General features: G+C 43.2%; 2 protein-coding genes across 5 annotated transcripts in view; one reads left to right on the top strand and one right to left on the bottom strand.

Annotated features, from left to right (window-relative positions):
• ugp2b (UDP-glucose pyrophosphorylase 2b) overlaps window positions 1–19,970 on the top strand; it is a 29,138-nt gene extending 9,168 nt beyond the window's left edge. For all 3 annotated transcript variants that reach the window (XM_023415754.2, XM_023415753.2, XM_023415752.2), the window contains 7 exons: window positions 5,979–6,164; window positions 9,735–9,868; window positions 12,629–12,926; window positions 13,726–13,923; window positions 16,950–17,192; window positions 17,517–17,621; window positions 18,334–19,970. In XM_023415754.2, the coding sequence (XP_023271522.1) occupies window positions 5,979–6,164; window positions 9,735–9,868; window positions 12,629–12,926; window positions 13,726–13,923; window positions 16,950–17,192; window positions 17,517–17,621; window positions 18,334–18,441 (1,272 nt within the window). In that variant the 3' untranslated portion in view covers window positions 18,442–19,970. The remainder of the gene's footprint in view (window positions 1–5,978; window positions 6,165–9,734; window positions 9,869–12,628; window positions 12,927–13,725; window positions 13,924–16,949; window positions 17,193–17,516; window positions 17,622–18,333) is intronic.
• Window positions 19,971–20,590: 620 nt separating this feature from the next.
• Window positions 20,591–26,917, bottom strand: part of peli1b (pellino E3 ubiquitin protein ligase 1b) — a 41,257-nt gene continuing 34,930 nt past the window's right edge. For both annotated transcript variants that reach the window (XM_023415733.2, XM_087176473.1), the window contains exon 7: window positions 20,591–24,424. In XM_023415733.2, the coding sequence (XP_023271501.1) occupies window positions 23,846–24,424 (579 nt within the window). In that variant the 3' untranslated portion in view covers window positions 20,591–23,845. The remainder of the gene's footprint in view (window positions 24,425–26,917) is intronic.

Below are 26,917 nucleotides of genomic sequence, written 5' to 3'. Positions count from 1 at the left end.
TCCACCATCACAGTCATAATACCGTTTCTGTGTTTGGCCCGATGTGACTGTGGAAATTTGTGGAAAGCGATCATGTAAAGTTGCTGGTCCTGATTATTATTACCAAATTATTGTGTTTGATGAAGTTCAGACCAAAAACCCTGTTCAGCATAATACGGACGGTGATGACGAAGCTATGAAGACTCTTACTGAATTACACTGAAGTCTTCCTGGTGTTCCCGGTACACCATCAGATTTTCACTCTCTTTCTGACCTGTGACCTTCATGTGAATTTGAGTCATTAGTGTGTTAGATGTTTGGAAGGCTGAAATATCCAGTATTTCCCAAGAAATAACACACACAAAAAAAGTAGAGAGAAAACTCATAGAAATTAATCCCAACTTTATGCAATTTTGTTTTTCTCATCCCTTTAATCATTGGGTGACACTAGTGATTTATCTCAGAACCAAATGGGGAATGCCACTGGATCAAAGCATCATCTCAGAAGCAAAAAACATCAGAGTGATCTGTAAAATTTACATAAAGAATGATAAAAACATGATGTGTTTAGTGATGTAAAATAGATCTAAAGATAAATCTGGCCGTCACAGCTGTACTGAGTTAATACCATGTAAATGCAGTGGTTCTCCCGCTGACCAAGGCATTTATTTTATTTATTTGACTTGTTGCATTCAATATAAGTAGCTGTGAAAAGTATAAACATGATGCATAAAATTATTATTAATAAACAGAATTCAAGGACTTTAAACAGGAATTATTTTTCAGTAAAGTGAGGATTTTTTATTTATTTTATTTTTTTACTGTACTCAAGGAAGCAAACTCAAAATGATCTGCTCTACTAATAACCAAGATTTATTGGCCAATAGGATGTTGCCCCATTTGCTCCTGGGAAATACGACCTGTGGTCCAAATCTTCTTTCCAAAGAAAAAACAGGTTGAGCTGGTTTCAAGTCAGACACGCTGCTCGCTGGCATTTTTGACATGTTTGATTCTGTCTCACTGAACATTGACAGAAAGTCCTCAGTTTCTCGTCTGGCACTGGACTCTTTAACCACACACACACACACACACACACACACACACACACACACACACACACAGCGCTATCTGTCTTTCTCTCTTCAGTCTGTAGCAACAGAAGAGTAACTGCATCAAACTGCGATTCCGAGCTGCCTCATTTACAAACTCAAAAGCTGGAAAGAAGGAGAGAGAGAGAGAGAAAGAATAACAGAGAGAGAGTGAGAAGATTAAAGATGGACAGAGAGGCAGTAAAAGATGAATGAAGTGTGAAAACAGGAGGCTTTACAGTGAAATTGAGAGTTACATAAAGAGAGACGGAGGAAGAGAGAAGAGAGCTGGGGAGAGGGAAGTGGTGAAACGAGCACTGAAACAGGGAACATTAAGTGAAATGTAAAATGACAGTTACACGCAGTAATGAGATGGAGGAAACAGGGTGAGAAAGAGAGTGTGTGATTAAGGGGAAGAGGGTAAACAGGCATCATTTGGTAGTGTCCCATCCCAGTGAGTGAGGGTGAAGGAAAGGGTTAAACTAAACTTTCTTAGCAACCACTGCCAAAGACTGGAATTCAAAATCTCCCCAAACCAAATGAATTATTCAGTTGCTTTTTTTGGTCTGTAAAGACAGTTTCGACACAGATTGCCCACTAACTGCTGCGACTAGAGGAGATGACAGGCTGACCCGCTGCAGCAGTAATTGATTGGCGTATGTTTGGCATCTAAAGGCATCAGGCATTCTTCAAGTCACGCAGACGGGCGAAATGAAAGAAGCGGGGGAAGTAGACACAGGCAGAGGAAGGTGATGGGCACCAGGTAATATACTCTGTCTCTGATCAACGACGTGCGTGCTGATGACTCGAGGTCCTCAGATGTCTACTCTATTAATCTGAGATTCATCCACATCACATGGACAGTGTAGGGACTGAAGCTCTTGTTTTTACTGCAGCTCTGATCCTCCGGTTTTAACTGTAATTCAACATATTAAGATAATATGAGATAGATACTGATTCTACTTCCTGGATTTGGTTTAGTCCAGAAAATATCAGCTGATAGTGAAAAACATGCATCATATTCTCCCAGAGCTCCAAGGTGACAACAACTGAAGATATTTAGTTTAGTGTCACACACCATGAATCACACATCCCACCGCTCGGTCATTAAAGTCCTGGTTTACATTTAACATCGTTGGCAAACAAAACTTTATACTCCCTCACTATTCACCCACGTGAACAGAGCCACACTAACTACAACCTGTCACTGTTCAAATAACCCTAAAGATTATAGACTATTGTTTGTTTAGTTACTACTCTGCTCTGTTTGAACCCGTTACTTCCAAGTTATCCCGCACCCACACCTGACAACTGTTGGCACAGGACACTGTGACGTACTCTGTCACTCTGTCTGTCATGTCGCCTGTTGTCATTAAATTGGCAGGTGATGTGATTTTATCACTACATGAAGAGTGACAGCAAGAACAAGAACAAAAGTGAGCCATTAAAAACTTGTTGGCTTTTGTTAATCTGTTTACATTAACAGTCCTATAACATCCCTGTAAGGAGTCAGGACATATCGTTTAGTTCGTGTGTCATTTCCAACATCCCTGTGAAGTATTCCTACAGTAACTTCAATTTTTTTACCTTGTGACGTAGATAATATTTTCATAGTATTTAACTCACATAGCAACATGTCCCATTGGGCCGGTGGTTTCACAAGAACAGCTGACAATAACAGCTATGTTGATCTTCCACCAGATTACACAGAAACCAGCACAGTAACATGATAGTACAGTAGATTTGGGTGTAACTGACTCGACCTCACTGGTCTTACCTGATCTGTAAGTTACATTTAGAACTTATTTTCATTCCTGTAATAACCTTTGACGTCTCCATACAGCTGGAAGTGCATGTCCAGCCAAAATACTGTTCACACTGCTGAAGGTGGAGCTCCACTAAAGATTTACACACTACTGTCATGGCACAGTGGAGCAGGTAACACAGCAGAGTCTACAAACACAGACGTCATCGCTCTGCCTGGTGTTTAACCATAAACTCCAGTTCAATGTGTCGGCTGGAAATGGTTCAAGACTTTAACACAAGATCAGAAGTCTTACCTTTTTTAAAAAAGCTACACAGCTGTTTTTAAAGGTGAACTAGATTGCTGACCAAACTAGAATGGCACTCAGCGGAGTGCATACCCCCGCCGAGGCAAAAATGCCACATCTCGCAATGTTGAAGTTATAGTTCGGGTTATTTGACGCAGGGTTGTGTGACGTACTTATCTGTGATCAGTGTGTGTATATATTTTTAATATTTTCACCACTTTATCTTGCCGTCAATCAGCCCTTTCCTTTGGAACTACATTTTTTTTTTTTTGCTGACCCAGTCCACAGCAGCACAGCTCTCAGCTTCTGTGCCGGTGCTCCCGGCCGCCTCTCTAAACCGCACTGATCTGAATCTACTGCAGGTAATGCACCGACCATAGATAAGTACCTCACACAACCCCGCGTCAAATAACCCGAACTATCACTTTTCCTGGATCTGCCTCTTTAACCGGATCAGCAACCAAATTGAATGGGTTCTCCCCTGGCCCGTGCCCCACCCCTCCACCAGGTTTGATGCAGAAACAGACAGTTTGCACAGTGAAGAGTGACTGCACCTCTCCTGTCCTTGGGTGGAGGATTGGAAACTGTATCATTTGCAGACTGTGATAAAAAATAAAAAAAAATGTGGAATGTCAGACACAATCCTGCAGGGAGAGTTAACGGCATGCAGCACCGAGAGATTTAAAAGGTCATTTTGTGTGTGTATGTGTGTGTGTGTGTGTGTGCGTGTGCGTGTGCGTGTGTGTGTGTGTGTGTGTGTGTGGGGTTATTAGAGGTGAGATGAGGTAGAGACAATTTCCTGCGTTGTTGTGACACTGCGGCTTTGAGGAAAGAGTTTGGTGTTTCTCACATTGTGAAAACCTGTAGACCGAGACCACAGCTGTGGGGTTTGTAGTCTTAAAAAAGATGATCTAAATGAGGGGGAGGACGGAAACATGTGGACTAACTTTATAATGATGACCTAGACATCTTGTTATGCAGTTCTCCCAGATAGATCAACGATGCGCTTCTACTGCACTTCAGTAATAACCCTTGTTTTACTTCAGCCATGGAGACATCTTCCTTCAGCCACTGATGCATGATTAACATGTTTTGCACACCATATTTTTGTTGTGTAACATCACAAATCCTGCTGGCGTGTATCTGAGTCAATCCTAAACCATAATCCATCACTGCTGTAGATAAAAATGTCCTGTGGATTTCTCTCAGGTGCTCAATCCTGCAGCTCGCACAGCACATTGTCATTCAAGGTGAATAATGAAAACAGCCGTCTGCAAAGGAACTGAGTTAGAATGAAAGAAAATACAGGAGTAGAGGGAAAAGAGGTGTTTTCTGCAGACCGCTTGAACACACACGTGCACAGGAGGGAAAGAAAAAAACGTAGTCCCCATCTGTATTGTCCAGGGAGGGAAATGAACATCTGGGAGTGGAAGCTGTTTCCGTCCGGGGGTACAGGGGTAGGATGGGGATTCCAGCTGAAAAAATTTCACTCAACACACAAACAGCCTCTCGCTTCCCCCCGAATTTCGTGCCATCTTTTATATTTTCCGGTACCTGCAGGGATTTGTATCAGTCAACACTGTTATGTACATCAGCAGCGCATGCTACATCCTGTACCTGCATTGTTTTCATGCAAGACAGTTATCACCCAGCCGTTGACCATCAAACGTGTATTGTCCTCCTCTCGACCACTTCCTGCATCTGTGTAGGACAGAGAGTGAGCGACAGCTGTGTCCAGGTTGACTGTTGTGTTTGTAACCTCATCCTACATGTGGGGTGGGGTGAGGTGAGGGGGTGAGGAGCCCGGGGGGGAGGGGCAGGGGCAAACACTAGAAGAGAGGATGCCTGTTTCCACCAGAAGCTCTGCTGTGTGTCTCCTGTCGCTAATTGGTAACTCTGTGTTTTAGCAGGAAACAACACACACAGTGACTCCTGGCCTTTTGATATTCTCTCTCTCTCACACACACACACACATACACACACACACACACACACACATTTGTTTTGGAAATTTGTAGGCAAACCCACACAGAGGTAGATTTTATCACTGACCCACTCGCTCCCGTCTTAACAACAAAAAGCTGTTGTAACATCTGGTTAGAATTTAGTGTCCCTGGATGTTTCTGCACATCGCTCGCAGTTTTCTTTTTCTTTTTCTTTTTTTTTTTTTGACTTGCTTTTTAAAAAATTCCCTGTGAAAGAATGAAATTCATTCAAGGTGGGATGAAACTTGAAGCCAAACACAACAACAGCGGGGAAAGCAGCCTTGGAAATCACCTTTAAATTGAAAATGACATTCCTGTGAATTTCTCCTCTCGTCCCGTCACTTCTCTCTGCTCTGTGGGAGAGAATGAAAGAAGTCAATACATGATGTATGAATACGCTGATATGAGAGCTGCAGTATTGACCCAGTAATGTTGCTTCACACACACACACACACACACACACCATACTGCAATGATTTTTGCTGCCTTGCCAACAGAGGCGCTGAAGACGATGCATTAAGCCGTTGTAATTACTATTATCTGCACCATTCACACAAAAACATGCCACAAAATTTGTTCTTTGTAATGCGTCTTTTGTATTTCATGCATGTAGCAGTTCCCGTCTTGTTTCAAAAAAGCACTTTGCCGCAGAACAAATTAACATTTTGTGACATTTTCGCATTTCCACATCAATTCAGCCCATTATGTTGCTCAGCTGGAAATTAATCAGCCCACACTCAAAGCTGTTACAGTCCCCACTCTGCATAAGGAAAAATGAAATTAAAAAAAGTTAATATTACTAGTTTGTTTGCAGAAAGCAATAAAATCTAAATTCTCTCCCTCCTCCTCTTCCTCTTCCTCTTCCTCTGCTCCAGATCCAGCCCTACGACAAGATCGAAGCTCGCGGTCTGCCGGACAACGTGGCTGACAGCCTGAACAAACTGGTGGTGGTGAAGCTGAACGGAGGCCTGGGCACCAGCATGGGGTGCAAGGGCCCCAAGAGCCTGATCAGCGTCCGCAACGAGAACACCTTCCTGGACCTCACCGTGCAGCAGATAGAGGTAAAGGAAGTCTCCGGGAACCGACTCTAAGGCCTTGGAGAATGGGGTCGCGGTATGATGGGGGACTAGAAAGACATTGTTCAATAACTCTAATATCCACAGCTGTGAAATACTTTAAAAGGGAAAATCGAATGCTGAACCACGTCTCTGCCGTGAGACCTTTTTGTAAGACGTCTTCACAGGTTTGCAGCAAAGATGATTTATTTTGGTCCTTACAGCTTGATGCCGTGACATAAGGGCTTCACATCACTCCTATGTACAGTGCTGTTAAGCTTAGTGAAGAGGTAAGTATCAGCACGTGCAGTTTCCATTCTGTCTGTTTTCATTAATTATCCAAAGTAATTTAGATTTGTATCCAATCATATTAAATCTGCAATAATTAAAATTTTGTTTCAACAATGGACCAAATGACAATGTGCATTTCTCATTGTGAGGAACCCACAGAGAATTATTACCCAAATCTGCAGAGAAAGAGCTCTGAGACTGCACACCACCTGGATAAAGTTAGCAACTAGCTGATGAACATCGTGGAGCATTTAACAGATTAACAAACAGATATTTCCCTCAGGAGTTGGTGGAATTATATTGGACTTACATTTATTAAGTTACCAGAAACAAGACTCCAAACAAATGCTACTGTTGTTCCATCTCTGCTGGATAGAAAACTACTTGCCATATCACTTTTTTATTAGATGAAATGATATCAGTGCTATGTTACACCCGAGTGGCTACGAACATGCATGCAACGTGGATTGTTTCAAATTTAGTCAAAGAATATGTTTAGCTAATCTTAAAAGAATGTTTTTGCAAATAATTTCCCAATAATGGTTTCAATAACAGTTGTAATATTTTCCTCGTTCAGTCACCCGGCCTGGTCCTCACTCCTCAGAGTGGTTTAAGGAAGTGAAACGAGTAAATGTTGGAGCCACCCAAATGATAGTGAATTCAAGTGGGCTTGTCTCATTTGCTGGCACGGTGTGAACGCAGTGTACAGCAGGAGCGGCAGAACAAGACTGATTTATGAGTTACTCAGAGAGAGTGGGAGGTTCACTCTCACTTCCTCACTGTGAAAACCAGACACTGGCTTTTAATTACAGACAGTCAGGAGTGCACGTTCTTACAACCCTTTTTTACCCAGTCACCGAACCTCACAGGTGAAAACACTAAACTAAAACTAAACTGTCTTCATTTGAGATGAAACGATGGATCTGTTCTGCCTCTCGCGTTCTGTGTTGTTCTTGTTCTACTTGTTAGTTTGAACTCTTCACAACTGGCAGCTCTCCTTTCCAGATCCCTTTGTCACCGCGGCCCGGGCTTGGCAGCAGTATTGGCAGTTAGGTGTTGCCTAACTCGTTGGAGCCGTGTACACGGAGGACAAAATGGACGGTTGCCACACTTTGGTTGTGATGTCAGAAGAGGAGGAGGAGGAGGAGAGGAGGAGGAGGAAGTGATGCTCTGTATTGTCTGATGTAAACATCATAAAAACATCTGCACAACCTGTTTAAAAAGTGCAGAAAAATGTGTTGAGCCGCCGCCTCTCTGTGCGCAGTGCTACATACTGAACTTCCTCCAGACACAGGCCTCGTTTACTTCTCGTATCTGAGGCGCCACAAGGAGAGACATGCGTTTTTTGAAAGTGGGCTGAAGGTCTTCGGAAAAAGGAGCCCAGTGTGATAATTGGGGGAGTTGCAGTGAAAGAGGATCTGTTGGTGTGCAGGCGGGCAGGTCTGCGGCGTCGGCAGGGAAACAGAGAGGGCTGTGTGCTAAAGGAGAGCGGTGTGTGTGTGACGGGAGGCGTGGTCATATTTGTACCTGATCCCACGTCCAGACATGACATGTACCGTATTCCCTATGTAAGCCGCACAACTGATCCCTTGATTCAGCTCGGACGAGGTGACAGTTATGAAAATGTAAAGGTTAAAGCCTTGAGACAGTTGTGAGCCTCAGTATAAAAAATCTCTTATGAATCAGTCAGAGACGATGATGCCGGAGCTTTGGTGTGTACAGTATGGTGTTACTGAGTTTATATTGGGTGTGTGTGTGGCTGCTTTGTATTTGTGTGTGTTTCATAATGGCCTCATGGGACGCCTCTCCCCTCGCAGCACACTGCTCTCTGTGTCCGAGTCACTGCTCTCCATTTTCTGCTCAGGTCTGGTCAGATTACCTCCTGACTGAATCTATTTAGAAAGCTTATTTAGGACGAGAGAAAATGGATCCCATACACACACACACACACACACACACACACACACACACACACACTGACCCTAGAACCACGTCTCCTGTGTGTGAACCAACGCCCCTCTCAGTCATCACTCTGCCTCATGCATTTTTTTTTTTTTTTTTAACTTTTTTTGGATCATGTCAGAGCAGCGACGTGCACACTGTCACTGACAGACGTGGAAGGTCGGACAAAACTCTTTCAGCTTTACTGGATGTCGCCACCTGGCTGCTGAGGATTTACTGCTTTCACCCGTGTGACTGTCCTTCCTATTGCTCTGCCAGTGCGAAAGATGGGGGGGGGGGGCAAAATCCACAGTCTAATATATTCTGAAGTTTGTCTGAAGTAATATGAGGCTTCACAGTCTGAGTGAGACAAATCAAGTGGATATCTTTCAAAGTTTCACTTACTTAAGTTCAGAATTTCCTCATCGAGTTTCCCCGGAGCTCTGTATGTAACAACAGGAAGGAATTTCTTTTTATAAAGTCTGTAGTTTTGTAAGAAAAAGATGCAGTAATATTGGTCAAATGCTACACATAGGCCCTTTATGATTGCCAGCACCGGTCGCTGGCTCAGTACAGTACAAAATGTTCCAGGTGGTCATTGTCACCCCTCCCCTCTTAACCTCCACACACCCACTGTCAACATGCTTGAAAGCAAGATGTGAGGTAATCCTTTTTTAGTCTGTTTGCAGTGTATTATGATGTGTGTGTGTGTGTGTGTGTGTGAGCCTGCGTCAGTAGGCTGAACTTTAACATCCATCCTAAACTGACATCAGTTCACAGTTCACCCTGTCATTTAACTAAATGCAGAGGGAGAGATCAGTGTTTGTCTGCGTGATATGTGAAGTGAATGTCCACCCAACGTCCATCCTGGTTTCTTAATAACAAGAAGCTCTCGCTTTAGTTTAGGAAAGTCGAATCATTCCCTGTTTTCTGTCCGAGGCGGGAAATTCAACTCTTTACAGTCTTTTCTCACGGCAGCTTCTCCCTGATTCATATCCCATTTCTCATCTTCCTCCTCTCCTCACTGTAGTTTTCTCTTATCTTGATAAAAGAAGTTGCTTCAGTCTCTCCTCAGGTTTGATTTTCACTCTAGTGACACAAGTTACAGAAATATCGTGCTGTTGTTCTCCTTAGTATTTATTATGTGTGATACCGATCCAGGAATTCTAATCAATGTGTTTCAATCTGCAACTTTAACTTTTAGCTTTAACCTAAACTTTGTTGTTTCCCCAAGAAGAGCAGTGAAGGTGCAGTTTTAAATTTGTCTCCTGTCTCGCCTGGAGACATGAATCTAAATGTAGTTGGCATTTACATAGTTTGTGTTTGTTTTCTAATGTCCCACAGCACCTGAACAAGACTTACAACACAGATGTGCCGCTGGTCCTCATGAACTCCTTCAACACAGACGAAGACACAAAGAAGATCCTGCAGAAGTACACACACCACCGCGTCAAGATACACACCTTTAACCAGAGCAGGTGAGAGACCACGTCAATGACACGTCACACACATGTAAGGTTGAGTAACAGCAGGCCTGGTGCAAACACTCCTCACAGTCCGCTGATAAGCAGTTACATCAACCGATAGGATCCTGAGGTTATTCCAGATGTTAACCTGGAGAGAAGATTTGGACAGAGAGTGCACAAAGATCAGTGTCAGTATGGGTGGATTTCACTAATAGTTAGCAGCACTGAACCCAAAACTCAGCTTCCTCTTCTAAAGCGCTGGTGTGTATTGGGTCTCTGCAGTGTGCTGCTCCTGACTGTGCTAAAACTGTCAAGAACAGCAGCATCCAGACAGGGAACGTCATGTAATGTATGGAGAGAGCTGTTAATATTTAATGCCCTGGTGTGTCTCATTTGTCAGTCAAGTGGAACTTGCTTTTTACTATTTCCCTTGAATTATTTAAAACACTTGTATGTTCTGTGTGCTTGAAGGAGTGTAGTACAAAGCATTTTTAGACAGCAGCGTGGGAGCTCTAAGATTTAATTTCGGCAAAGAGGAAGTGGTTGAAACCTCAATCAATAGGAGAACAAAGAGGTCTGTGGCCGAGGTCGTGAGAGTAATTCATAAAAGGCAATTTAAATTCAGCCGTACGTCACGCTATCTGATGTTCCAGCTGAGAGAAAACAATTCGTTTCATCCACACAAAAGTGTGGAGCCACTCTTGTGATCTTTTAGCCAAAACAAAACTCTAGGGTTACCTGTCAAAGTGATGAGCAGAAAAAATAAACTGCAATCAAGTTCATTCTAAATGCAAATCCTGCTCAGACAGCTAGCCTTCCCTGTAAGTAACAAGAAACAGTGAAGCACAGCAGACAGAAAAATAATCAGCAATTATTTTGATAATTGATAACTGAATATATTCGAGTGTCGGACAATGGAATCGACAGATTAATTGGCAGATTAATCAGTGATGACGATAACTGTGAGTTGCAGCCCTAATCACACCAGCTCTGCTCTTTTAGCGTCACGCAAACAGGAGGTGCACACACCTTGTTGGTGCTCTGCGCTGTTTGTTAATATTTGATCGGCTTCTTTAAGGTGGACTTTAACTCCAGCAGCTTCCTTAAGGCAGTTCAGGTTTGGACAGACTCAAACAATATTGCTAAATACCCCCATGTAATATGTGGGTTACATGTTTGATCCCTGCAGCAGTCAGTTCAGTTCCATCCATTCCTCCCGTTCAGAGGCCCCGAGGACACGTTTCAAAATCAATGTCCGCAGCTGTGGTTCCAGATTTCAGTTAAATTATTACCAGGCTCCAGAAGTTCGTGTTTAAACAGATCAAATCTTTCAAAGTTTCAGTCTTTTCACTACAAAACACCTTCTTTGTGTTACTGGCCCTCTGCTGCAGCTCAGCAAGGAAACAAAACTGTAAACGAACCCGATCAGCGTCACATAAATCTGTAATCTTGTTTGGCTGTTTTCTTTTCCTAACACAAAGAATTAGAAGAAATTAAATTAGCTTTCTATGTACTCACTCGCAACTGCAGAAGTGCCCCCTGGGATACGAGTGCCCCTGGACTCGCTGCCCTATAAGGTATCGGTGCATCAATAAACTCGGAGAAGAGGGAGACCAGAAACCGATGTAAACAACATGTCGTAGGGAATTCATTCAGCATGTTTGTAAGGATCTACACGACGACTATTCTCGGGACAAATAAAAATGTATCATAACTTTAGGAAGAGGCAAATGTTTACTCAGTTGTTACTTATAATGATGATGAAGTGATTCTTCGATAAGATGTTTGTTCATGTCCTGTTGTAGCCTGGAAAGAAAACTGTGTCTGCTGCGGCAGCGATATTGGATCCACGACAGGAAAAACATTTCTGCAGAAGTAACAAAATGTTCTCAGACTTGGGTCTTAGATGACATGAAACCTTTGAAGTCTATGAGCTCATATCAAAACCACTCATCTGAAGCATCTTCCCAGGAACAGTCTGGAATAAATCCTCAATTAATAAGGCCTCCGCGCCTCTACTGTGCAGCTCCTCTCACCTGACCAGCTCATCTGCGCTCTGAAATATCCTCAAACTGCCAAAAACACAGCCTGCTCCCACTCAGAGCTGTTCCTCACGACGAGGTCTGTTAACTCGACCTGACGCGGATCCTTCTCAGAAACCCTTTGATCAGTTTAATGCACACGGCGATGATGGCTTGGACTCTTTGGCTTGTTGCCTCATCTGCCTTCTTGGAAGTTGATTTCATGAGGGTGTTGTTTGAAGTCCTGCTGTGAAGTCTCCCTGGCTTAATGCTTTTCTCTTTGTGCTGTTTATCTGCTGAATACATGAGATTCACAGAATATTGTATATAAGAGATACAGACCATATACATACGAACAGAAAACGATACTCAGATGTTATATTTCATCATGCAGTTAAGTATTTACTGTAAATGGTTGCGTCAAAGCCGGCCTCGAAGACTTGGCACCTAAAGAAAAATCATTTATTTACAATAAGAAAGAATAGATCGACCAGTGTAATGAAAGAAAACCCCCCCGCTGTCATCTGAGGCCTGTACTACGAAGCAGGATTTGAGGAATTTCAGGTTTAACTCTTGAGTTTTCAGTCTGACGACGGTAGTTTGCTTCTTACTGGGGTAAATCACCATGGTAACTGATGCTGAACTCCTAACCTGTTCCAAAACCAGTCAACAAACAAACTACTGACCGATCAAAATCAAATCGTGGTTCGCGATATTGTTGCCTCACTCAAACGACTCTTCCTCTGTCCAGGTACCCTCGCATCAACAAAGAGTCCCTCCTCCCTGTGGCCACAAGTCTGACCATGACGGGGCAAAACGCAGAAGGCTGGTACCCTCCGGGCCACGGCGACATCTACGCCAGCTTCTACAACTCGGGCCTGTTGGACGAGCTGATCTCGCAGGGCAAGGAGTACATCTTTGTGTCCAACATCGACAACCTGGGGGCCACCGTGGACCTCCACATCCTGCACCACCTGGTCAGCCAGCCCAACGGCAAGCGCTGCGAGTTCATCATGGAGGTGACGGACAAGACACGTGCCGACGTCAAGGTATGTGGAGCAGGAGGAGGAGGTCTGGGTTCGCCCGGAAACAGCGGGTTATGATATACAGGGTTTGTTCTTTTCTGTTTGGGTCAGAGAGAGAGAGAGAGAGAGAGAGAGAGCAGCTGTGGTTGAGTGAGCTAAAGAGTAAATGAGGACAGGGAGTGGTGTTTGATTGTAAAACAGCAGCTACGTTCTAAAGCACAAATAAACACACCCACACCTTTGTACACACCTGTGGGAAGGTCGAAGACACAGGTACATCCACGACACAGAGAGAGAGCGGAGGGCAGGGGGCTGCACACCCACTTTGCTCAAAGGTTGCCGCCCAGAAACGTCCTGAACACAGAACAATAAGAGGAGAATGAGAAGATACAGGCAGATTAAATCCACCTCAACACACTCCCACTGGGTCATAAGTGATGGTTGATCACTTTTATATGAGGAAAATATTAAACCTTTAACCGAAGATAGTCTGAAACTGAAGCTCTGAATGGCTTCGTCCACAGCAGCATTTACAGCAGGTGTTATAAGGTGACGGAGGCCGAGGGAGGATTTTTACAGCACTCTTGGTGATATCATAACTTACTTTCTAGTGGACGTCAGTTAAATAGCAACTACTGGACTACTGTTTTCAATTATGACATGACTAATAAAAAGGATTTTTTAGCAGAATGGAAAACTAACACCAACCAACTTTTATTACTCTAAAAAACAACTTTTAACAGTCCTTATTAAAAATCCAGATTGAAGTCAGACACTCACACGGACAGAACGTGCTGTGAAAAATGCCAACTCTTACTTTCAGGGTGGCACGCTGATCCAGTACGAAGGAAAGCTGCGTCTGCTGGAGATCGCCCAGGTGCCCAAGGCCCACGTGGACGAATTCAAGTCGGTCTCAAAGTTCAAGATCTTCAACACCAACAACCTGTGGATCTCTCTGGCTGCTATCAAGAGGCTGCAGGAGCAGAAAGCAATGGACATGGAGATCATAGTCAACCCCAAGGTGAGTGAAGAGGTTATTCAGTAGCTTCCCATAGATAACAACAATTCAGTTGTGTAGCATTGATTCAGATGAGCTGCAGATGATTAATAAAGGATTTGATTCTATATTATTTATAAGGTCATTACCTCTGATGTGAAAGAGGCGACGCCAGAAGGTTTGAATCTCTCGCACATGAAAGAAGTATGATTTAAAGTTGCTTCTGAGGACCGGCATTTATCACATATGGCCGTCACTGCTGTGAAAACATGTTAACATCAGTGCTTTACAAAGATTTTGGTGACGATGGCTGACTAACACAGCTCCCACCAGGACATCTAGCATGAGTCTTAACCCTGTGTTTCACAGCAACAACATAAACCCTGTAGATCTGAGGTTTTCAGACTGTGAGCCGCGGCTCCCCCGAGGTTGAAAGGGGAGGTGCTGCTTCTCAGAGTCACTCAGTCACATCTGAACACGCGGATCTGATACACACATTTTTAGATTCAGTGTAAAATAGACTTACTGAGAATGTTATTATGTCTAATGTCCATCGTGAATAAATGTCCATGAATCCTCTTAGAAATGACAGAAGAAAGACGATCCCAGTAATACAGAACTTATAATAAGGATAAGTTGTAGCTTATCGCTAACTCACGGATTCCATGGCAACGTTATACTTCCTGTTTACAGCCGTCAAAATCCCCTAATTGTGAGAACTTAAGGTACAAATGGAGGGTATTGGGGGGGGGGGGGGGGGGGGCAGTTGTCACAGTTTTGTATGAGGAGAGACTCACAGTGTCTGTCAGATGTCGACTGTTTACATTTCCCTTCTGTTCGACAACACAGGCTTTTCCCCTCAGTGGGAGCGATACTGTAAGTCTCCTGAAATCTGCTGCCTTGCAAGATGCTCTCGTCTTTATGTTTCTTCCTCTTCCCTCTCTTTCAATAAATTATGGAAGCCATCAGAGTGAAATGACTCATGTCCTTGTAATAGTCTGTTGTTGGATCGTCCATGTGAGTCTGAAACCCTGAGGGGACCAGTTGAAAGAGGGACCACACAGGGACGGCTGAGTGTGCAATAGATGCTCAGATAAAAACAATTCACTCTAACTAACCAGCCGACCTCCCACAACAACATCATCTGCGCTGTTTCACCCCGTCCACCCCGTCGTGTCGGGAACAGACGCCTCGCACAGCAGAGCAGAGAGATATCTGCAGCTCTCTCCTCCACGGAGACCACCACTTCTGAATAAATCATATCTTGCTAAAATAAAAAACAAAAACAATCTACGCTTGCAGAGGAGACTCATATTTGGAAGCCTCTCTGTGTGTATGTGTGTTTGCATTCCTGCACAACTCCACTTTCTGAGCTGTTTGTTGTCGTGAGGTTTTTGCACACAAAGGAGAAGAAAAGCAGCTTCAAACCAATCCACTTTTCTGGTCACCTCTCCTGTGGCTCATCTGCCCTACTTGGACTCCATTTTCAGCTGTGTGTGTGTGTGTGTGTGTGTGTGTGTGTGTGTGTGTGTGTGTGTGTGTGTGTGTGTGGGATGGCATAAGAGAGCCAAAGCTGAATTTAAAAGTTTAATTTCCCCCACAAACGTCACTTCTGTGACTTAAAATTTAAAGCTGCATCTCATTCTGCTCTACTTATCGAGCTTGTTGCTGCAGCTCTCACACACGGTTGCATATAGTTCATTTTCTTTTTAATGAAGCATAGAGCGAGGTAGTTAAAAACTTGCTGCTTGAATTAACATGAAGGAAAGGTGTGAGCGTCATTTGTTGGAGCATCATTTTAAGACTCCATGTTTGTCCTTCACTGTCCTCCAAAGCTCCTGGTGACAGAGCAGTCCTGTTAGAAGCACTGCAGCAAACAAATGTGACTTGATGTGACTTGATGTTATTTTGGTTGTGCTCGCCCCCCCCCCCCAGCAGAGGAGCGCCGCCTCAGGGTATGCAAATCTGCAGCCGGCGTAATAAATTCACTGCCGAACCGCAGCAGCCTCAGTCCTGATTATTGCTTTCTCGGCCAATAGATGTAATTTTCCAGCCCTTGGTTACAAAAATCACACACCGTGACACAGTGAGTGTTACATAACGGCTGATAACTGTGCGGCTTTACGTAACTGTATGTGTGGTGCCTTCTAAGAGTGCAGAACTAAAACTACAGGGTTAGAGGGGTGACGGTTCCCGTTACAGCTCCGCACATGGGAGACACCCAAGATAAAAACGTCCATGAAGTGGTCAGTGTTACATAATTCCTTCTCACAGTTTTACCTGTGACCCAGATCATTATATCATTACTCGCTGTCCTATCCACCTGTGTGGTTTTCGAGAAAGTTTTTCTAGTATGTCCACAAGGCCGCTGGAACAGTTTGTGCTTGCTGTAATGATGATAATTAAAGACCCCTCGTTAAAGTGCTTTCAGTGTAAGTTCCTCCTGTGCAAACATATAACCAGAACAGAACTGGTGCAGATATTATCAAAGAAAGAATCAGTTGGTGGTTTCCCAGCCAGTCAAACGAGGAGTATTATTTTATTAGGAGCCACATGGTAAAACCCTCTGCTGATGAAGCTGAAAACCATCATGACCAGCAAGACGTGACGGTTTGATATTTCTGGAGAAACGAGGTTTTAAATCAACCACACAACAGATGTGTTCAAAGTGAATCACAGATGTTTCAGCTGCAAAAATTCTTTGGAAGCAGTTACGTAACAATTTCCAATTCAAATTAGTTTTACTAGTATGACTAAACAGTTAACTGACTGTTGCCAAGGCAGGCCAAGCAGATTAACAATGTGAGTTATGTCCAGTATTATTATAAACTATATAGTGTCTAATAAGACTTTTTAGACATGATTCAGCTTTTTCTATGTAAAAACAAAAGGTCAAACTTGGAAACTGAGTTTTTTATGGTTCTTTGTGGCTCATTAATGGATTCAAATCTTGCCAATGTTTCTCAAGTAGGTTCATGTGTGTGAGAGAACTCGGATAAAATCACAGCACTAACTGCAACTAACTTCTCCCTCCTCTCGTTCACCCTCAGACGCTTGACGGTGGACAGAACGTCATCCAGCTGGAGACGGCGGTGGGCGCAGCCATCAAAAGCTTCGACAACGCCCTGGGAATAAATGTACCTCGCAGCCGCTTCCTGCCCGTCAAGACCACGTCGGACCTTCTGCTGGTCATGTCCAACCTGTACAGCCTGGACGCCGGCTCTCTCACCATGAGCCCCAAGAGAGAGTTCCCAACCACGCCGCACGTCAAACTGGGCAGCTCCTTCACCCAGGTGACGATGACAACGCTGTCGTGGTTAGAGGATGTGTTGCTGTCATCGGCTCAGATATAAAACTAAACAGCAGATGTTAAAAGTTTAGTTCAATGCCCGCAAAGACGTGTGGTTTTAACGTTTTCCAGAAGTGATTTTCTTTTAAGCTTTTATCTGAGACCAAAAGTGACACAGTAAATTAATCAATAGTTAAATATGGAAATGAATACAATGCATGCATTTTTTTTTGCTAAAGGATTAATGTGGCTGGAGGTGATCAGATAGATCCTGACCCTCACATACAGTAGGATAAACAAATGTCCTCTCGTGTCCGTCTGTGCTCAGGTGCAGGAGTACCTGACCCGCTTCGAGAGCATCCCCGACATGCTGGAGCTCGACCACCTCACCGTGTCTGGAGACGTCACCTTTGGGAAGAACGTGTCGCTCAAGGTAAACGGCTTCACTCAGAATGAAGTTTTACTGGATATGAGACGAGGAAAATGATGATTTGTATGTATCTGCTGCACTGTGCTCACTGTCAACTCTCATGTAAAATCAAAGTGGATTTCAAAAGGCTTTTAAAGGGGAACAAATGTCACTTCACCACAAAATTAGATTCAGATTAGTTCTAAACGCGCAGAAATGTCTTTGGTTGGACTCGATAACCCAGAAAGACCATTGCAATATTTATATTGCCCACACTGATGGTACCAGACTGTGGATCTTAAAAAGGCTGCAAACCGCTGGGGATTTTTTTAGCTTCTATATTTGTTCATGTGGCAGAGATGAATTCTGGAGAAACACTTGAGGCAGCTGTGAGTGAAAAGATACAGAGAAATCCTTAAATTTCACTGACCTTTAAATGCAACCCTGAGAGATCATAATCTGGTCTCAGCTCTCAGGTCACGTACATTTGAACAAAGATGTAATGAGAGGACGTAACAGAAGCTTTCAGAGAGCGGTCCGTGATTTATTGCTTTAATCACGTCCTGGCTTGAAAATGTCATTCAGCCAAAAACTAAACCAGGGGTGGAAAGTAACCACGTGCATTTACTCAGGTTCTGTGCTTTGTGCAGTTTTGACGTACCTGTACCTACTTTACCTGAGTAAATGAGGACATCTTCCACCGCCGAACTAAACCCATCACTCTTCCTCCTCACAGGGCACCGTCATCATCATCGCCAACCACGGAGATCGGATCGACATTCCTGCCGGCTCCATGCTGGAAAACAAAATCGTCTCCGGCAACCTCCGCATCCTGGACCACTGAGGCCTTTTCCACCCCACCACCTACCCCCTACCCCCTACCCCATCATGTGACCTACTTGGCTTTATCCCAGTCATGTGACCTGTTTGTCCTCTTTACCCGACAACAGATTGTGAGAGGAAGTGGCGTTTCCCCGAAGGCTGTGTGTGATCGCATGTGCAGTGGTACATTAGGACGTAGTTTACACGGTTGGTTGTTGGGAGTGTGTGTAGCTTGCATATACTGCCCTCTACAGGCTGTTTATTATATAATATAAAACTGTAATAGTATTAATAAAGAGCTAATCATAGCTGTCACTTTACATAATGAGCTATATTCATTATAGAGAGAAAATCAACATTTCAGATTTTTATTTTTTAAATTCTAGTTTTAACTCATGATTTTCACTGTTTCCTGGCCAGAAAAATACAAACCTGTCAAAATACTGAAAATAGAGATGAATGAGGAACAAACCTGATCATCATCATCATCATCAGCTTCATCCTCAGTGTGCACCTACAGCACTGCTAATGCAATCACATAATGTACGTACGTAGAGAAGTAATCTGCTTTCTGAAGTGACGGAGGAGTTTAGAGCGTTTATTTCTAGCACAAATAGAAAAGACCTCGCTACAGCAACTCGACCCGGTTCTACAGATCAGCTGTGATATGTTCATGGCAGGTAGCGTGCAGTGGGTTTATTGGAGCAGTGTGACGTCACCAAAACAATGGGCTGAAAGACACACACACACAAAAAAAACTCTGTAGTCATTTGATCCACTGTTAATAATTATTATCTTATTAATAAAGATATCAATCAGCGCAGTGTTAACTTAAAACAAGAAACAAAACTGTGCGTTGTGAATTTGTTGAACCGTGCAGAAGTCAAGCCTGAAGTGAAGTTTGTGCTAAGAAATATATTTTGAACCTTTCTCCTGTGATTCCCAGGTTATAGAGCGTAGAGCGTATTTCCACCTGCAGTGTCCAGACTCACCTGGTAAAGACTGTAAAGCTCGCAGGAGTTTGTGCCATAGAAAGGAACCAAGCTGTCACCCATGTGATGCCCGAACAACCTCTTGTCTTTGTTCTGCCCTGTAGCTTTTGGACTGTAATGATCCGTGTCTGTCCAGGTCTGATATGTGACAATGCCATGAAATGTTACGTAATAGTTAAAATTATATTCATTTCAAAGTGAAGGCCTTTATTTATATTGTCCCAGTGTGATGTAGATAATGAAAAATGTCACATTGTGCATTATTTCTTTGTTTTTATCAGTATGTTCACATGTTGTATGAAACCTTCTGCCTCCATTAAGGTGTCAAATCTCTCCTGTTTCCTCTCTGTCCATCTCGTCATTCAGCGTCGAGTCTTCACACAAAGCGAGACGGGACATTTTAAACCATGTACGCAAGAGTTTTAGTGTGAGAATACTTGAGATGTGAGACGTGCGGCCTGGCAGCCCAAAAGCAATAAATGTTGATCTGTGACAGTGACGAGGTCTGCGCCCAGTTCTGCCTCCTCAGAGCTGAATAAAGTGCAATATGAACTACTGAGCATGTGTCATCCCTTGTGTGTGTGCACCCACCATCGCTTCATTTAGTCAACTTCATTCAGACGGATGAAAAAGTTAATGAATAATAACATTAACTGTACGATGGTTTCAAGTCTGGTGTCAATGAGGCGAAATACAAAGAAGAGAAACACAACGAAGATCACAGGACAGAACTGAAACGTTTAAGAATTGTATTTGTTTTTCTATCTGATCCAGTATTTGGCATCTTCTTCTTTTCCATAAAGATTTTTTTTTTTTTAATGAATCAGGACAGGTGACATCAAAAAGATGTGAGCAGGAGAAATTGAAATTAACACAAAATGACTAGAAATGTCATTCTTATAATTAATTCTAGGACGTTTTATCCTTAGTATACTATGATTTATGCCTTACTATAATATAATGTTTTATACCTTATTATACTATGATGTGACATTTTTTGACATGTTGATGCCTTGAGTTGACTAAACTAACTAATTTCAGGGTTAGGTTGAGAGTTTGTTTATCACAACACAAATAAATAAGTAACATAAATATCCTACTCTCTGCTTTAGATTTCTAAACTGAAAAACAGATTTTGTTACTGGCCATTCAAATAAAACACACACACAGTCAAACGTGTCACTTTTACACTTTATTGTTTAAAGTTGTTACAAAAAAGTGTTTGCTGGAAACATTCTTTGCTTTTGCCTTAGTAAGCACAAGGAGACACCGAGAAGAAGAAGAGCGAGTGAGGGGAGGTGCGACAGACTGACGGACGTGTACGTGAAGAAACAAAGCTGAGATAACAGTACAGAGACAGAGTGAAGCCCTTACACACACTTTATTCAGAGAGAGAGAGAGAGAGAGAGAGACACGGCGCCACAAGAGAAAACCAAAACAAGACTGGGTGAAGGAGAGGGAAGACACAAACCTTTAAATCCAGAACAGACTTTTTAACTTATGAGGTATCCTCAGAAGATTTTAGCAGTGTGTGTGTGTGTGTGTTTGTTTGTGTGAGAGACACAGGTCATTGTTTTTCTCCCTGAGGTGAGTTGGTGTGTTGCAGTCCGAGCACTGGGGGAGGGGGGGGGGTACTGATGAAAATGATCTGTGTGTGGAGAACTACTGTGTGGACACATGAACACACACTAACTGAAGACGTGTTACCCAGACACTCCATACAATCATCATGATCACATAAATTACAATCTCACTCTCACACACACTTCACACATACGCTAAGGAAACCTGCAGAGGCTCTGTGCACTGAGGAAGGTGTTGTGGACAGTTTGGAAGAGACTCTGACCAGTAAAGCTGCTGCACTGCTGTTTAGTTTCTACAGTTGGAGTGTGTGTCTCCTTCTCTTGCCGACTGCAGCAGCAGGAGCAAAGTGGACCAACATGGCGTTGCAGGATGTGTTCTGTGTACGCGGCAGGAGTCAGGGAGAATTTGTGCTTTCACTCAAAATATCAGGATCGACTTCTCTACACGTAGTCACACTATTATACCCACTATAGTGGAGGAGAAGGGGCATAGTGTGATTACTTTATTGTTTTTATGTGAAAATTAGTTTGTATTTGCTGCCTGGATTCATTCTGGCCTTTAGAAACAGTAGTTGACATAACAGTCTAACAAGAGGGTCCATTTAGTAGCTGTTTTCAAGCTTTCAAGAATATCACATGATCTTCCAGCAGCAGATAGAAGCCGTGTGCACTGCAATCACTGAGGCAGGGACCATGAACTCCAGTGTCTACGGTTTGTGACTGGTGATGGGATCTTTGTTGCATGTCTCCATCTTTTTGTTTCATTTTTCTAATTTCTATCTAATAAAAGCATAAAATGCCCCAGAAATTTATCAAACTATAAACAAATAAAACCACAGCTGCTGTGATTAAAAAACTGCTCTCTTAAAATCACAACTTTGATACAAAAATGATGAATAATTGAAGCTTAAAATGTTCTTTAGAAAAATTAGCCAAGTTTACTCAGAAGTGGACCTTTGATGGACCGTCTCCACTTCATTTACCAGACAGCAGCCGAGACTTTCTTTTTGTTGTTTTGCTACCTCACAGACTTTATTTTAATTAAACTGAAGTATTCATACTTAGTATTCATAGTTTTAGACAAGAGGCACTCGTACCAGATTTATCTGATGGCACCACCGTGACAGAACAGCTGAAATATATAAACATAAAACTCATCATGGTTTTCAGTAGAGTAGGAGGTCCAAATATTTTATACTCATGCTGTGGAGCTCGTCAGCCCTATAATGCTCTGTGGGGACGGCTCCTATACATTATTTGGAAAGCACAAATGAATACGAAGCCCTGATAAGTACACTCGCACATCCATGAAGAGAGTATTGTAAGCTGAAGCCATGCATGTGTTTGCGTGCATCAAACCTGAGTCAAACAGCTACAGTTTTATTGTGGAGTGTGTTTAGTTGCTTACTTGATGTATGAAATGGATGAGGCTTCCTGCACAACTCAGGTGACAGTATTATAAGTATTGATGATCAAATCATGGCTAGTATTTCAAATCATGCCCGAATATGGTGCAGTGAATCAAAGCTTTTCAAAATAAAACACATCATTATTTTACAATACTGGCAGGAGTCAGCATTTTACTTCATTTTGAAAACAGTCAGGATGTTGTTGTAAGATGCCAACATTTCAACAAAAATAACTAACATTAATACTGATTGTAATACTGTATCTGGCAAAATAATGATCATTACTGTTTGTGCACCTGTGCAGGTAAGCCCCAAACACCAGAGCAGAGAAGCAGAATAAACCAGACTGTCCACACTGGTCTGCTGCAATACTTCTTATCATTTTAATAACATCTGTATTCTTATTGTTGTACCATCACTTTCTATGAGCAAGTTCCTTTCCACTTTTAATATCATAAAAAGTATTTGACCAGGTCTGGTTATAGTGTGTGTGTGTGTGTGTGTGTGTGTGTGTGTGTGTGTGTGTGTGTGTGTGTGATGTGGGACATTAGCTACATAGCTGCGGTATCATGGCTAACCTGTGATCAGAGAAAAAAAATTAAAAAATCACTCACCCACAGAAACGTTTCACTCGGACTTTAAAGGGAGGGAGCTGTCATTCAAGCTGTCTGAGTGTTTACAAAAACGCCTAGACGACTCAGTTTCCCATAATGCTTTAGGAGGTTTCCATTCCAAACCTATTGCTTTGAATGTGAGAAGGCCATGGTGATGCCTAATGAGAGAGAAGTATAACTGAACGGTTAACACACACAGTGAGAGCACGCCAGAAGACAGGGTGTATAAATACGACAAACAGATCTGAGAGGTGAACATGAGAGAAAGACACGGACTGAAACCCTCAGAAAACACCTAGAACTTTATATCTGATTAACAATATACTGTATTTTCAAATTAAAAATGCTAAATAGTATTGAAGTTAGGCATATCTGACAGATAAAGAATGGAGCAATGGTTCCTGGGCCATAAATAAACATCTTTGTTTAAATTAGCTCTAACAGATGTACACAGATGTATATTGCAACAATAAACATGAATAAAAACCGTATGTTTGCACTACGGTATGTTAGTAATTTAGATAAATACTGTTGTTAGAAGTTCTTTCCGAGAAACAAACACAAAAAGTTTACCCAGCAGTGTTCTTTGTTTGGTTTTTGTGTCTCTGGTTTCACATGAAAATATAGAAATCTTTGTTGTCATTCATGAAAAAGCAATACAAAGGTCACTTAAAAATGAGAGAGACAAAAAGTCCAGAAAAAAGTTTATATTTAACTGTAGAGGAAAGAAAACATATCTGGGTAGGTCCCCGTTTTCAATGCAGGGTCAGTGTCCAATCAGAAAACTCCCCGCTCCGCCTCCCTCACGGGATGCTGAGGGCGCCCCTGCTAGTCGAGGGGTCCCTGGAAGATGAGTCTGACGTAGCCCTGCTCGCCAGTCAGCTGTTGGGCACAGAAGGGGCAGGCGGCGTGGAAGGTGTGTGTGCCGTGCGGCAGTGGGATCTGACTCCAGAAGGCCGCCGTCTTCTCTGAACAAACATGGCCGCAGGGGTTAAAGGCGTGAGTGGGCGGGGCGGCGTCCACGTAAAACCCCGCCTCACAGCCCAGCCACAGCGGGACGTACGGCCCTTTGGCTCGGCACATCGGACACTCCCTGTGCCGGCCCTCTCGGCCCTCCCTCTCCTCGCGGTGGTTGCCCCAGTTGTGGTAGCCGTGCACGTGGCCGCACTGGAGGTAGACCCAAGGCTGCTTCTCGTCAGGCGTGTCCTTGCGACGCATCGAGGGGAAGGCCAGCGTGTTGAAGCCCACGGGACACTGAGGGCGGGCCGCGTTGATCTCCTGCCGCAGCGCCTCCAGGTGTTTGAGGGTGGGAGTGCGTGACAGGCCTTCAGCTGTGCGCCACAGCAGAGTCGCGCCACAAAGGTCGATGAGAGAGCCGTCGACGAGCTCCTGACTCTCTGTCTCCACCTGAAACAGAGAGACAGAGAGTTATAGATGTGAGAACAGCAGAATTATAAGAATATAAAATACAGCAGGTCATACGATGAGGTTATTAAATATCATATAGAATTAAAAGCCAGCCACATTTTGAACTTGTGTTGGCTGTAGGCAGGATTTTTAGAAATGTCCAAACAGCCTCTTCATTCATCTGCTCCATTGTTTGTTCAGTTTTTGTCCACCAGGAACGACCTTAGGGACATGGTTGTATTTATTCATTCATGTATTTCTCCTACTTTTTCTTGTCCTTTAAATGATAAAATGTGAAGTGCAGTTCAGGTCAAACATCTTTAAATATCTTCTTTTATGGTGCCATCCATCCTAAATCCAAAGATATTGATTTGAGTGACATTAAACTGAGAAAAGTTGCACAGCTTTTGCTCGATTAAACCACTGAAATGACTGATTGCCAACATTGTTGCTGATTCATTTTCTGTCAATCAACTGACAAATTGTTTTCAGCTCACAACAATAATATACAATAAATTCAGTTTTCAGCTTAGGTTCATACAACACTGATCAATGTTTAGGTGATTTTTAAGTCCAGTAAAGTTGTTTTATCTGAGCACAGTAGGTGGCAGTGTAACTCCAGCATTCCCATTTCTCTGTCTGAGTGATTCAGGGAGGATGCAGGGGACTAACAGCTGGAGGCAAGATGACATGAGGAAATTGAAAGAACAAGCCGAGCTTGGGGGGCGAGCGGAAAGCTACTGGAAAATGTATTAAACTACAGTCTTTAGGAGGCTCTCACTTTGACTGGGGTCAGATCAGACACAGAGGGAAGTTCCAGGTTGAGATAACCAGTGTGGGACAAAGACAAGATGATGAAAGAGGGAGGGGAGCAGAAGAGAAATAGCCTAAGAAAAAAAAAATCCATACACAGACGAGGGGACGGGCAGCTCCCGGGGTTTGTGTGAGATCACTCATGTTAGCGCTGGTGTTGAGGTCACTGTGGGTCTCGGGGCAAACACATTTCTGCGGCGGCAGCAGCATCACACTGCCGCCGGCTGGTGACGCTTTTTAACCTTCATGTAACCCAGGAAGGTTCGCTGGGTGCATGTGCGCTCTTCATGTCACATTGATAAAACAACACACATTCACATCTGCCCAGAAAAACCACAGTCTCTCTGCCGTTGGCCGGCGAGCCGCTCAGCTGCAACGGGTCTGAGCTCAGAGTCTCAGCAGTTGTTGTTTTTTCTTCTGCCCAGCTGATTTCAAATCAGTAACTTTTATATTATTAACATACCGTCAAGCTGAAATAAAAGTTGACCATATGAAAAACTGTCTGCCCGATCAATAAATAACCACACTCAAATTCAATGATCCTAGTGCTCAGGGTCGATTCACACACTCCCACCCTCCACACACAGTTATCGTTTAATTACACTAAAGAGGATCATTTATCAGCACAAAAGCTTTTATTAAACACAGCAGGAGCTAGAACACTATACTCTTATACTTCCCAATACCCACAGCAGGCTCCATAAAAATCTGTGTGTGTGTGTGTGTGTGTGTGTGTGTGTGTGTGTGTGTGTACTGCAATGTAAGATATTCCTAATTACGCTGGCTTCAACCTTGTGTCAAACTGCAGAAGGACGACCAGCTGCCCCGCTGGCAAAGCTGAGTGAGTCCATCCAAAAACTGAAGCAAACTTCCCAATAGCTACGACACATCACATGGTTCACGGCTTTATATTAATTAAACAGGGTTAAACAAGGTTTTTTTAAAAGCTAAAAATCATCCATCCGCACACCTCAGGTATCTGTTAACACACACGTAGAGTACGAGGCAGCTTTGAGAGCTTCTTGGTAAACCTGCTGAGACGACTCTTTTCCTCCCATTCAATCAGAAAGTCCTTCAGATGTTAACCTTCACTAACAAAGGGCAGTTATCCCATTTAGAGAGCTGTGTACTTGCAAAGGTTTTAAGGGGGTCGGTAATAGACTAGATTAGAAAGCTGAAAGAGCTTCTACTCGGCACTGAATATAAACATAACATTGTATTATTCTTAATAGCAAACAATAAACGACATGGTTTAAAAATGGGGATAATGCTGCACATTTCCAGACAGTCTCAGACATTCATAACGCTGCACTCAGTTGTTCACATGAAAAGTGCCGCAAAAATAGTTGTGTAACAAATGAAAGTTCCCAGCAGACACAGCAACTTCAACCTCACCGCTGCACAGCTGACAGGTCATGGCGTGAAGTGGGTGTAAATGATGGATCACTGGTTTGGGAAGATACAGAAGCGGCGGGACACACAGACAACGCTAATCCAACATCTGAACTGTTCGGGGTCAAAGGGATTCCAAAGCTATCCGACAATCTGTTCGTTTTAGAGCTGGTGTATGCTGGGAAAGAAGTGGTTTGGAAATCAAAAGTGTTTATACCTTATCTTTAACGGCCATACTCAAAGGCAGGGTGAATAGCTAACCATCATAGAGGGAACAGGGCGGAGGAT

Source organism: Seriola lalandi, unplaced genomic scaffold (assembly GCF_002814215.2).
Source record: "Seriola lalandi dorsalis isolate HSWRI2012SDOR001 ecotype SW California unplaced genomic scaffold, Sedor1 jcf7180002054556, whole genome shotgun sequence".
NCBI classification, from domain to species: Eukaryota; Metazoa; Chordata; class Actinopteri; order Carangiformes; family Carangidae; genus Seriola; species Seriola lalandi.
Note: the sequence above shows the minus strand (reverse complement) of the source record. Positions and strands in the feature narration are given on the sequence as shown.